Below are 11,626 nucleotides of genomic sequence, written 5' to 3'. Positions count from 1 at the left end.
ACTGTAATGATTAAAAGTAATGTCACCTTGCTGATCCCTCTGGTATTTTTGCATATCTGCGCATTGTTCTTTCACACGGACACCTTTGCGCCACTCTATTCGTCCACTGACAGCTGAGAAGCCCCGCCCCCCTCCGAGGCGCCTGACGCTCAACCGCAGCCCCCTTTCTCATTTCCAGCCCCGCAGAGCTCCATTTTCTTCTTTCCCGATATTCAGAGTAGCGGAGGAGCGAAGACTTGGAAAAATGGATGAAGATTACGACGTCATCGTCCTGGGCACCGGGCTCACGGTGAGAAGGATTTCAAACGACGCTTTTTTTGCTGCGTGGAAGTAATGTTCACAACCTGTTACCGACGCAGTTAGCGCCTTGAAGTAACGAGGCCTGATCAGCGGCGCTAGCGCTAAGTAGCTTAGCCGCTAAGAGCGAGCGACTACCTGTTAGCACCAGGTTAGCTGCGCATGCTAACGACGCCCGTGCAGATAACCGGTGAACGTTCGCGTTCTCCGGTTACGTTGAAACTCACACGCCGTTGCCGTATCTTTTTAGCAGCGTTGTATCGGGGACTGTGCGCGTGCAGAGGCCCCGGTGAATTAACCGGTTATTAGGCCGCGAAACATTCGGTCGAGATAAGATGGTTAGCGTTAGTCCGCTAACGTTAGCCGACCCAAACCAAGCTAACTAATTGGCTTGCTAACAACAGAATAACGACGTGTCAGCGTCACTGGCTAATCTGCCTGTCAACCCGGTTGTCGACTTTATCCCAGTCTCGGTGTAAATGTCACAGCCAGCCACTTATGGGAGTATTAAAAAACACGAAGAAGCTCGCTAACTAGCTAGCAAAGGCTTCCTTGAGTTCCTGTTGTGCGATGGACTCAACAGGCGGAGGAGTAAGAATACATCATCTTAATAACCGTCTCAAAGTGAACGACGCCTCGTCCCTCTGAAGGGAAAGACCACATTGTCTCCTTATCAGATGCCACATGATTACTGTGGACTCTGTCACTGTCAGTCAGGATCTTTATAACTTGGACTCCTTATGTTTGATCTCGCATATTAAAATCCAGACAAGCTGAGGAGGATGTGTGACAGATCATTTGCTGTTCCTCATGTTTACCCGGATTATAAACGTGTCAGCATTGACCTAATTGTACTACAGGCCTCCTGACTTGCATCTTAATCTCATCTCAATACACTAATATATTTTCACAAGAATCCGGATTAACACTAGATGGTGTATGAGAGTAGTGTGGAAATAAAGGAATCAAACGCTGCTTTGTTTCATTCATAACAACGGCTTCTACATCCGCATTCCTGGCTCATCGGTCCTTCTGGCGTGTGACGTCATGAAAGTAGCGTGATACCAGTGGGCAGCTTCCTGTCAACTCTTGGAGCAGTTTGTTGACTTTCTTGATTTTTTTTTTAGTCTGCAGAGCCCTAGTATGCAGTTTTGATTCTGATAGCATCTGTGGTTCAACACAGCCGTGTTAAGTTTCTATACATTTATATTTCTTCATGACGTCATACATCGTTGAGTTGCAGTGTTTTGCTTCAGGATCGGAGCAGGGCGATGGCGCAGAGCAGAAAGGTGGTTGGTGAAGTTCTATTGGGAATTGTGTTGCTTTAGTTCACATTTGGGTGTGGTTCCACCACGACTGAGCAAGCGAAAGTACACGGCTAGTAATCTGAGAGCGAGACTGACTGCCAGCCTCCAGAGCCCTGCAGACCGCAGCACAGAAGCGTCACTGGGTTTCAGTTCCATTAAAGAAGTGACTTCACTTCTGTATTTCTGACAGATTTCTATTTCACGTTACACACTAATATTAGGACTACTATGACTACTAACTCAACAGGTTACACCCAGCTCTCATAATATAAAAGGTGCACACTAGGGCTGCAACTAACGATTATTTTGATAATCGATTAATCTGTTGATTATTTTTTCGATTAATCGGATAAAAAAACATAAAAACTGTAATTTTCAACCCTTTATTCAAAACAGGGTCCGTACGGTCATGGAAAACCTGGAAAAGTCATGGAATCTTTAAATGGCTATTAGCAGGCCTAGAAAAGTAATTGAAAAAAATAAAATCCCAAAATATTTGGAAAAGTAATGCACATTTGTTTTATTCAAATGTTAATTTACACGGTATATATACGGTATGCTTTGGAATTCTCATTGTTATTTTAAACACTACATCTTCTCACTTTGTCACGTATAGACAGAGTTTTCACAAAATATTTAATCATGGAAATTTGGTTTAAAGTCATGGAAAGGTCCTGGAGACCCACTGGTCAGCATGTGGATGAACCTGTTCACTGGTCACCATGGTGATGAACCTGTTCACTGGTCAGCATGTGGATGAACCCGTCACAAACAGACTGACAGCTTTCCTCTCCTGAGCAGTGGTCCCCATGTGGCCCCCTGAACAATATCAGAGACGCGTTCCGATTTTTTTTTCTTTTTTCACCTGGCCCGCTGCCGTTGAGATTACAGTGAGACTCGTCTCGGCCAATCAGCGTTCAGATGTCCACAGCGTTTGGGAAGTTAGGTTAGCTTGAATGTAGTCCGCTACATCTGCTGCTGTCACGCTGCACGGTGTAGTGATGCTAACAAAGTACCCGTACGTTAAAAACGATGTGATTTCGCATATTTTTAGTATCGATACTTCATTAAAAGAGCGATCAGAGCGCACGCGCTGCTCGGCTCCGTTAAATGTTGTCTGCACGCGCAGATAGCGAATGTCGTCGTGGCTTATCTCCGTTGCCTTTCTCCGCGGAAAAATATTTTCCGCTATCCGCCACGGAATAAATAACCACGTTTTCTACGTTATCCTCTTGTGGAAATGCCACACACGTCGTGACATGTAGCGCCCTGGTGTCTGGGTTCATGACGTCACCCGGAGGCGCACTTAGCTCCGTGAATGTCTCCGACTACGTGAATGACTTCCGCATCCAGCGCCACGTGAGCAGCAGCAGCCAATTAGATTCATCAACAGAGGAGCAGCTCAGCGCTGATTGGCTCTCACAACGCAGCGTTCCGTCTCTCCCTCCGCTCTGCTCTGGTTTCCCCTGCGCCGCTCTGCGCTCAACTCAACTTTGTTTATACTCCGTGACTTATTGAGCGCCGTAATAATCGCACGACACAACGAATCGATAATGAAATTCGTTGCCAACACTGACTGATGGCAAATCTCCAGTGGGAGTGGGGAACATACTAGTGATGGACACATCTTAACTTAGCCTCCAAAAAAAACAAGTGCTGTGGAATTCTCCGGTCAGAACTTTTTTGATAATTAATCAATCATGATGCCAAACATTCTCCGGTTCCAACCTTTTAAACTGGGAGCTTGTTCCACATCTCAATCTTATGTAAAACGTATTTAGATTTAAGACTTTTTGGTGGTGTGTTTTGTTTTTATCTGCAATTTATCAACCAGATAATTGGTAGTTTACTCCAAAAAGAAAATATTTGTGAGTTGCGGCCTTAAAATGTAATTCGGTGTATAAAAGTATATAAAGTGATTATTTCCCCAGTACTTGATAACTTTTGCATTCCTACAGTTGCTATATTTGTGCCCATCAAAAGAAGTAAATGGTAATAAAGAAGAGGAAATGGATGCAATGCGTGCATTCAAAAAGAATCAAACAGTACAAAGCTAAACATATTTGCATTACGACTGTAACTTAATGTTCAACCAAATCAGCTGGAAAACTATTGTCAAAAATCCAATTGGCTCTGAAGCCAACACATTTCCATCTGATTTTATAGGCTCATCACATGTTTTGCATGTATACCTTTTAAGCTGCACGCGATCTATTACTTATTACATTATTATCTAACACGTCAAATCAAAGTCCAACAGATTCTTGTGACTGAAAGCGTTGGCGAATGGGTTTGAATTGCTCCGCGTCGTAAACTGAAAGCAAGGCTAGTCCTGCCGTGATTTTAAGTGCTCGTCATGTGATGGCGTCGTTTTGAACCGCTGAGACACATCCAGCCCTTGTCTTCAGCGCTGGACTTTGCCGCCTCTCTCGTACTCTTGTTTTTTATGGGTCTTGCGTGTTGAATTGAGGAGTTTTGCCTTTGGTGACTGGCGTTCATGCTGGCTCGATGTTCTGCTTCTGTACAGTGGCTCAGTTTGTCTTTTCCTCTGTCTGCACGGCCCCTGCTAGCTGGCTGATGTCGCGATGACTCCGCTGCCTCGTGTCAAAGCCTGTATTCATACGAGCAGCTGGCTTTCAAAGGAGCGGCGGTGACCGTCTTCCCCCAGAGATTTGATTTGTACGTCCTTCTAGTCGACGGCATCGCATGTTCAGACAATAGAGGCAAACCCAGACTTCTGCAGAGGCGATCCGATTTCACCGGCCCATGGGGTATTTTGGGAGAGTGCCTATGCAGAAAGCTGGCTTAGATGTTGCAGGATGTCGGTCATTGAGGTCGTGAAGGGGACGATTTAAACGTTTCGATAGCAGCAAAACAAAATTCCGTACATGCTCTTTAGTGAGCCTGTCGTGGAGATTGTGTGGAGACGACATGTATTGTCAAAATAGTAAAACGTGTTTGGTTCGTGGTTGACAAACAGAAATCCGTCTCTTCTGAAAGAAACGAATGGCACGCCGACACTTCCTGTGCCATGAGAGACCACAGTCTCCACACTGAGTGCTCAGTGGTGACGTCACCGAGTCGAAGCTATGAAGCTTTGTTCTGGTTTGTTTGGTCATGTGAGAAACGGGTTCTACCATACCTTAGAGCTGTGAATCGGAGTAGTCAAACATTTAGAGTGAAGTGATGATATATGCAGTAATCACGTTATGGCTTTTTGGGTCTGTGTGAATTCCACATGCACATTTTCCCCTCATCATGCCCAAAGCTCTGAGACTTAAAGTCATGTGAAGGCTATAATCATCCGCCCGGCTCCGCAGCATCATGTCACACATGTTGTTACTGGGTGTGGCACAACTGGATTCTCGGACACGGCCCTCTAGTATTTCTGTAAAAATTGTAAATTGGTCAATTCATTGTCCAAAGCCATCTTTATCATTTACTCACGCTCTTCATATTGATCGTGAGTAACCTCAGGGGGACATCCGAACGAGGCTACGCAGTACGAAAATGGAGCAGGATTTGTAGTTTTACATTCAGCAGCCCGTCGGTAACTCTTTAATAACAAAGTGGTTAATGTGGATCGTCTGTTTACTATGGTGATGGCGCTTCACCATCAGGATCCTATTAATGCTTTTGTTTCATCTCTTTTCTTTCCCTCTCAACAGGAATGCATTTTATCAGGAATCATGTCGGTGAAGGGGAAGAAGGTTCTGCACATGGACCGCAACTCCTACTACGGAGCTGAGAGCGCCTCCATCACGCCTCTGGAGGATGTGAGTTGATGCTGCTGGCTGTGCGACACAGGGCCGTCCCATTGGTTGGAATGTGATGAGGACCAGAACAGCAGACTCCGGGATATATAAACATCACAAATATTTACATAATAGAAATTACTATTTATATAGCCCCTTTAAAAACAGTATATATATTACATGCGTGTGTGTGTCTATATATATATACATATATATAATATATGCAAGTGTAAGTATGTATATATATATAATACATATACATATCTATCCATGTGTCTGTATGTATATATATATTAGGGCTGTCAATCGATTTTAAAAAATGAACTAATTAATCGCACATTTTGAAATTCATTAATCGCGATTAAAAGTTTTTTTCTTTTCTTCGAAAGACTAAATCTTCTAAATTAACGAGTAATCACTTAGCGTGTATTTTAGACACTTGTTTAATTGTATTCTTTTTTTAAAGACAAAACTTCACACAGAGCTGTGTTTTCAAAGAGGCTCCTATCTATAAAGTGCCAGTGAGGGATTTAATATCGTGGATGATAAATTGTTTCTTCAGTGAAACATCCAGATTAGTAAAAAAAGTATATTTGAGACCCCATTGGTCCTGTCATCTTTAACACTGAACAGCAGCAGAACAAGTGGCCTTGATAAACTGACACATATGTCACGTTAACCCTCTGGAGGCTGGGGGCATTTTCTCGATTTTACAAAACATGTAAATTCACCTTTTAAAGGCTTTTGCATATGACACATCCCAGTGTTTCCCCCACCATTCTATCAGGGTGAGGCCCCGCCCCCCTGTAATTTTCTCTATAGCGCCAGATTACAGCAGAAGTGATGTAGCTAAGGTTATTTTCTTCAAGACGTCTTTGTTCTTTTGTTAAACTAAACGTCTGTTGTTGGTCGTCTCTACAGCAGCATGTCATTCTGTCTCGACGTGTCGTTCACTCTTCTCGGCTCTCCGTCTCGCACGCCGCAGAGCTCCATGCCGGCGTGTCTGCACGCGCATCGGGGCGGAGCAAAAAAAAAAGTCACCTGCACCTTCCGTCCCGCGTCACCGACACGTCACCCTCTGCTTCTCTGTGAATCGAGGAGCAGACGGGAGGAAGGAGGCGGACTGCCGCGGCTTGACACTCACAGGAGTGCAAAAACTTCAACGCACACCGGAAGTAAACAAAGTTGCGTTAATTGCGTTAAAATATTTTAGTGCGTTAATCGCGGCCAAATTAATCGCATAGATTAACGCGTTAACGCTGACAGCCCTAATATATATATGTGTGTGTGTATATATATATAAGAAAGTAGTAGTCAAGATGTGTAAACATACTTTGATTTGTTTTCATTTTAAGGCTGTCTGTGTTTCCTGAGACGCTCCTCAGGTGTAATTGTAAGTTGTTGTCTGTTCTTTGTGAGTAACTTCTGCTTCTACGTCTCCAGCTCTACAAGCGCTTCGACATTCCGGGTAAACCTTCTGAGTCCATGGGAAAAGGCCGGGACTGGAATGTGGATCTCATCCCCAAGTTCCTTATGGCCAATGGTATTACTTTGCTAACTCACCTGTTTTAATAGTCACAGTAAAGCTGTGAGCTTTAGCTTGTTGTGGGTGTTAATAAATCTAATTATATATCTATATATTTGAAATGTAATGCCTCTTTTAAGTAGCTAATGGAACCACAAGTAACAAAAGAGTCTAAATTGACATGGAGGTTGACATTCAATGAATAATAATAATACATTTGGTTTGCATATCACTTTAAAGGGTGCAGACGGCACTTTACATGGTAAAAAATAGAAACATGGACAAGAGAGATTACATAATTGTAAGAAACAAAATAAACACTTACTGAACTAGCATCACATTTACACCGGAACGCTTTCTGCTTCTCTGACGTCAGATGCTGGGATGTGCAGTTTATTTTTGGTGCCATTAGGCAACATTTTTATATTAACGCTTTAGCATGTTGTAACTTAAATGGAGCCCCGGTTTAAACATTCTTCTGGAAACAACAGCCCTCATTCTGCATCCCTGTTTGTAAGCCCCTCCCCCGCCATTCTAAGATCATTAGCATATTGGCCTTCACACGGTAACAAAGTGATATCTTTGCAAACCGGCGGACCTGTAAACTTAGATGACAGACTGTGGTTTGAGGCTCTAGCGAGCTACACTATCGTATAATATATAAAATGTCTCCTCCCCTCAGGTCAGCTGGTGCGCATGCTGCTGATCACAAAGGTGACCCAGTACCTGGATTTCAAAGTGATCGAGGGCAGCTTTGTGTACAAGGCGGGAAAAATCCATAAAGTGCCCTCCACCGAGACCGAGGCTCTGTCATCAAGTAAGTTATTTAAGGACGTTGTGGCAAACCACCAAAGGGGGATTATAACAACGTTTGACGCTTAAATCTATTGAGGAGATGTTTTATATTTGATATGCTGCACGTGTCTCTGGGTGACTCGTTAGTTTGTTGTTTGGGTCTCACCCAGAAAAAAACCTCCGCTGCCGGTTAACGTTGTAAAACTTGCTCTTCACTCACTTAGTCGCTCTGAACTAAAACTCTCGGCCTCTTCCAAGGTCTGATGGGGATATTCGAGAAGCGGCGCTTCAAAAACTTCCTCCAGTTCATCTCCAACTTCGACGAGAACAACCCCAAATCCATGGAGGACGTGGACCCCAAAAAGACGACCATGAGGACCATTTACCAAAAGTTCAAACTGGGCGATGATGTCATGGCCTTCACCGGCCACTCCCTCGCCCTCTACCGCACAGACCAGTCAGTGCTCTCTGCAAACGTTCCATAAATGTTATGTTTTGACAATAAACCTAATTGCACGTGATTGTGATACCCTTGCGTCTCTCTCCACGCAGCTACTTGGATGAGCCCTGCATCGAGACGATAAACAGGATCAAGCTGTACAGTGAGTCTCTGGCCAGATACGGCAAGAGCCCGTACCTCTACCCGCTGTACGGCCTGGGAGAGCTGCCTCAGGGGTTCGCCAGGTAGGGGACGCTTTGTATGTGTTGCATCATTTAAAACAAACTTTAAATACTTAGAGCAGTTTGCCGGTTAGTAGGTGTAGAACTACAGTTGTTTATGACCAAAAGTGCAAAGGAAGATATTGTCATGTGATCCGTTATCGACGTGGTTCACTGCCTACACAGCTCATGGAATTCATGTACTTTTAAGTTCTTTAGCATGTGATTGGCCCGAATGTGGTCATATTTGTAAGTCATAATCTTAACACATAATTATAACGTTCATACATCTACTTAAAGATCAGAGGAAAATCAATGGGCTCCTTTTTAAAACTCAGGAACTCATCTGTGAGCCGTCAAGTATCCTTCATATTAAAGTCCCACAATAATTATGTCATCGTCTGTTTTTACAATACTAAGGCTTAAGAAGCCCTCAAAAACCCCAGAGGAAGCGACATATCTCACTTCTTTTTTTTTTTTACTTCCACTCCAGGCTGAGCGCCATCTACGGCGGGACGTACATGTTGAACAAGCCCATCGACGAGATCGTGATGAAGGATGGGAAGGTGGTGGGAGTCAAGTCCGAGGGAGAGGTGAGCGGTTTGCTCAAGTGACATCACCCCTCCAGGTGGTTAAACCTTTCCCGTGACCTCTGACCCTTTGACCGCAGATCGCAAGGTGCAAGCAGCTAATCTGCGACCCCAGCTACGCCATGGACCGTGCCACCAAAGTGGGCCAGGTGATCCGAGTCATCTGCATCATGAACCACCCGGTCGCCAACACGGGCGACATCAACTCCTGCCAGATCATCATCCCCCAGAGCCAGCTCGGTCGGAAGCACGGTGAGTGCACACGGGCAATGCATGAATACTCTGCCATGTCTTTATTATCTAGAAGACTACAAAGCCAGAGCAACACCTCTGGGTTCAACAGAGAACACCTACATTTCTCCAGTTTTTATTGTAATGTACACAGTTTCATTTCCCAATGCATAGAAAAAATGCATAGAAAAAATAAACAATTGGAGATAATAATTTTAAAAAACATGGAATGGTTTTGCTTAACAAAATCTAAATGTTTGACACCATTTTCAGATATAACAGCCGAACACACAATATTTCCACAATGGAAATAAAATATTGTTCAGGAAGTTCTTCCCAACACTGTTTCAGGTTATTCACTGGACTCGGAAGTGCTTACATTTCAATAAAAACTTGAGAAATGGGGGTGCTCTAAACCTTTTGACCGGTGGTGCATTTTAAATAATTAGATTTCTGTTAAACCTATCATGGACTAATTATTTGAACAAACCGGCAGACATTAACTGTCACACAACTTTGTTTTCCAGACATCTACGTCTGCATGATCTCCTTTGCGCACAACGTGGCGGCCCAGGGCAAATACATCGCCATCATCAGCACCACGGTGGAGACGAAAGACCCCGAGAATGAGATCAAGCCGGCCCTGGACCTGCTGATGCCCATCGAGCAGAAGTTTGTCAGCATCAGCGACCAGTACGCCCCCACCGACATGGGCACCGACAGCCAGGTGGGCTCTTCTTCTCCTCTCTGCCTGTGGAGGCGTACAAGTTGTTTGTGGTTCACGGTGAACATCTTCTGCTCAGAATGTAGGATGTCCGGTCCCTTCATCCTACTTGTCCAGCTCATTGTTTTTAGAGGTTATCAACTGCGTTTGATATAAATTAACTTCAGAATGAAACTGTTGTGCTGTTTCCTGGTAAACGTACAATTTTTAAATTAATATCTGGGCCCCCGGCGAAGGATTTACGGAGGAGGTTTGTTACAGAAGGAAGTGATGACTTGCTGTTGTGTAAGAACACGCCGTCTGCACAGGAAATTCTTCTGTGGTCTTGATTCCTTCCGGCTGTAAAACAAACATCAGTTGCTCTTCAATCGAGAAGCAAAACAGTTTGAGATCATTTAGTTCTGAAGCTATAAGACGACATCTGAGCTCTTCTTCGGCCAATGAAAGGCCTCCTTGATCCGTGTTCTTCTCTCCCAGGTCTTCATCTCCCACACGTACGACGCCACGACTCACTTCGAGACCACGTGCGACGACATCAAGGACATCTACCGGAGGTTGACGGGCTCAGAATTTGACTTTGCCGAAATGGAGCGCAAGAAGCAGGACACCTTCGGCGACGCCTGCGACTAGAGGCGGAGACGCCGCCCGCGACATCGCCCCCGATCACCACAGACGACGACGACGTCTGGCATCTTACACAAAAATAGTAAAAGAGAAAACTACACAAAAATTCACACACCGACGGGCCGGCTGCCCATTGAGGAAGTTTATGATATATAGATATGATATAGTGTTGTTGGATGTGGTTCAGGGGGAGGAGCTAGGTGTTTAAAACCCACACTAGGGGTTATGCCTCTTATACAGTAATACCCGACATTCTTCTGCCCCATCGTGTCGAGATGATGCATAATTCAAAGATGCAAAATGATAATTCATAAAACTCTTACAAAGTGGGGGGAATTTGTGTCAGCGAGGGGGGGGGGGTCGTCGTCCAATTGTTCCGTCAATATATAAAATGCATTTGCAAGATAAATAATATCTATACATCAGTTATTGGTCTTTGCAAGTATTATTTCATGTCGGGGTGAGAGAGAAGCGTCTTAAAAGTTGAATCATGCGAGCAGCGTTCAGAAGGGGGAGGGGCGTGATATTTCTATGTCCATGTGTTTTCTGTTTTCTTTCGACCCCCTTTCCGTCGCATCTCATAAACCATGCGAGGGCGACTGTAGATCCCATAATGCATCAGAGATGTGAGTTCCCGTATCATGCAGTGAGTGACGGAGGAGCATTAGCAGCCGCCTGGTGGGACGTGTGCTTCATTGTAATCGCTTACGAAGGACCAAAATGTGTACTGCAGCAGTATTGAATTGATGAGAGCCCGTTTGGTTTCTTCTGTCTTAATCAAACACGTCTTGGGCTCAAATGATTTCTATACTGCAAAGTAAAAACTAAAGTTTGTCAAAAAGCCAACTGTGTGATCACTTTTCTTTGTTCTCCATTCATTGCGATACACAGTGATCAGGCCCACTTCAACCCAAAGGACTTCAGGTTATTACAGCATCGTGATGATGGAATACCAGCAGGCTGTTTGAACTCCTGTAATTGCCGTCTGTTGGGTTTTGATTCAACAACAGTTAGAGATTCAAAAAGGCGACTCTTAAATCTTAAAAAGTTAATATCTTTACCTTGAAGAACCTTTCTAACCGCATTAAACCACCGTGTCATGAAGTTTCACCTTTAAA

General features: G+C 44.2%; 1 protein-coding gene across 1 annotated transcript; it reads left to right on the top strand.

Annotated features, from left to right (window-relative positions):
* Positions 1 to 158: 158 nt before the first annotated feature.
* gdi2 (GDP dissociation inhibitor 2) lies at positions 159 to 11,354 on the top strand. Its single transcript, XM_056425267.1, has 10 exons — positions 159 to 289; positions 5,273 to 5,380; positions 6,803 to 6,902; positions 7,567 to 7,701; positions 7,938 to 8,136; positions 8,232 to 8,363; positions 8,833 to 8,932; positions 9,010 to 9,181; positions 9,688 to 9,887; positions 10,362 to 11,354. The coding sequence occupies exons 1-10, from the start codon at positions 245 to 247 to the stop codon at positions 10,512 to 10,514; spliced, it is 1,344 nt and encodes a 447-aa protein (XP_056281242.1). The 5' UTR covers positions 159 to 244; the 3' UTR covers positions 10,515 to 11,354.
* The last annotated feature ends 272 nt before the right edge of the window (positions 11,355 to 11,626 follow it).

The sequence above is a fragment of the Pseudoliparis swirei genome, chromosome 10 (genome assembly GCF_029220125.1).
Source record: "Pseudoliparis swirei isolate HS2019 ecotype Mariana Trench chromosome 10, NWPU_hadal_v1, whole genome shotgun sequence".
In the NCBI taxonomy this organism is placed as follows: domain Eukaryota; kingdom Metazoa; phylum Chordata; class Actinopteri; order Perciformes; family Liparidae; genus Pseudoliparis; species Pseudoliparis swirei.
This window is presented reverse-complemented; position numbering and strand designations above follow the sequence as displayed.

What these genes read in the sequence shown, in the direction of transcription:
- gdi2 (XM_056425267.1), top strand. Translation starts at nt 245, where the DNA reads ATGGATGAAGATTACGACGTCATCGTCCTGGGCACCGGGCTCACG. An exon ending in CAAGTTCCTTATGGCCAATG is followed by an intron (nt 6,903 to 7,566) that starts GTATTACTTTGC and finishes TCCTCCCCTCAG; the next exon opens with GTCAGCTGGTGCGCATGCTG. An exon ending in GACCGAGGCTCTGTCATCAA is followed by an intron (nt 7,702 to 7,937) that starts GTAAGTTATTTA and finishes GCCTCTTCCAAG; the next exon opens with GTCTGATGGGGATATTCGAG.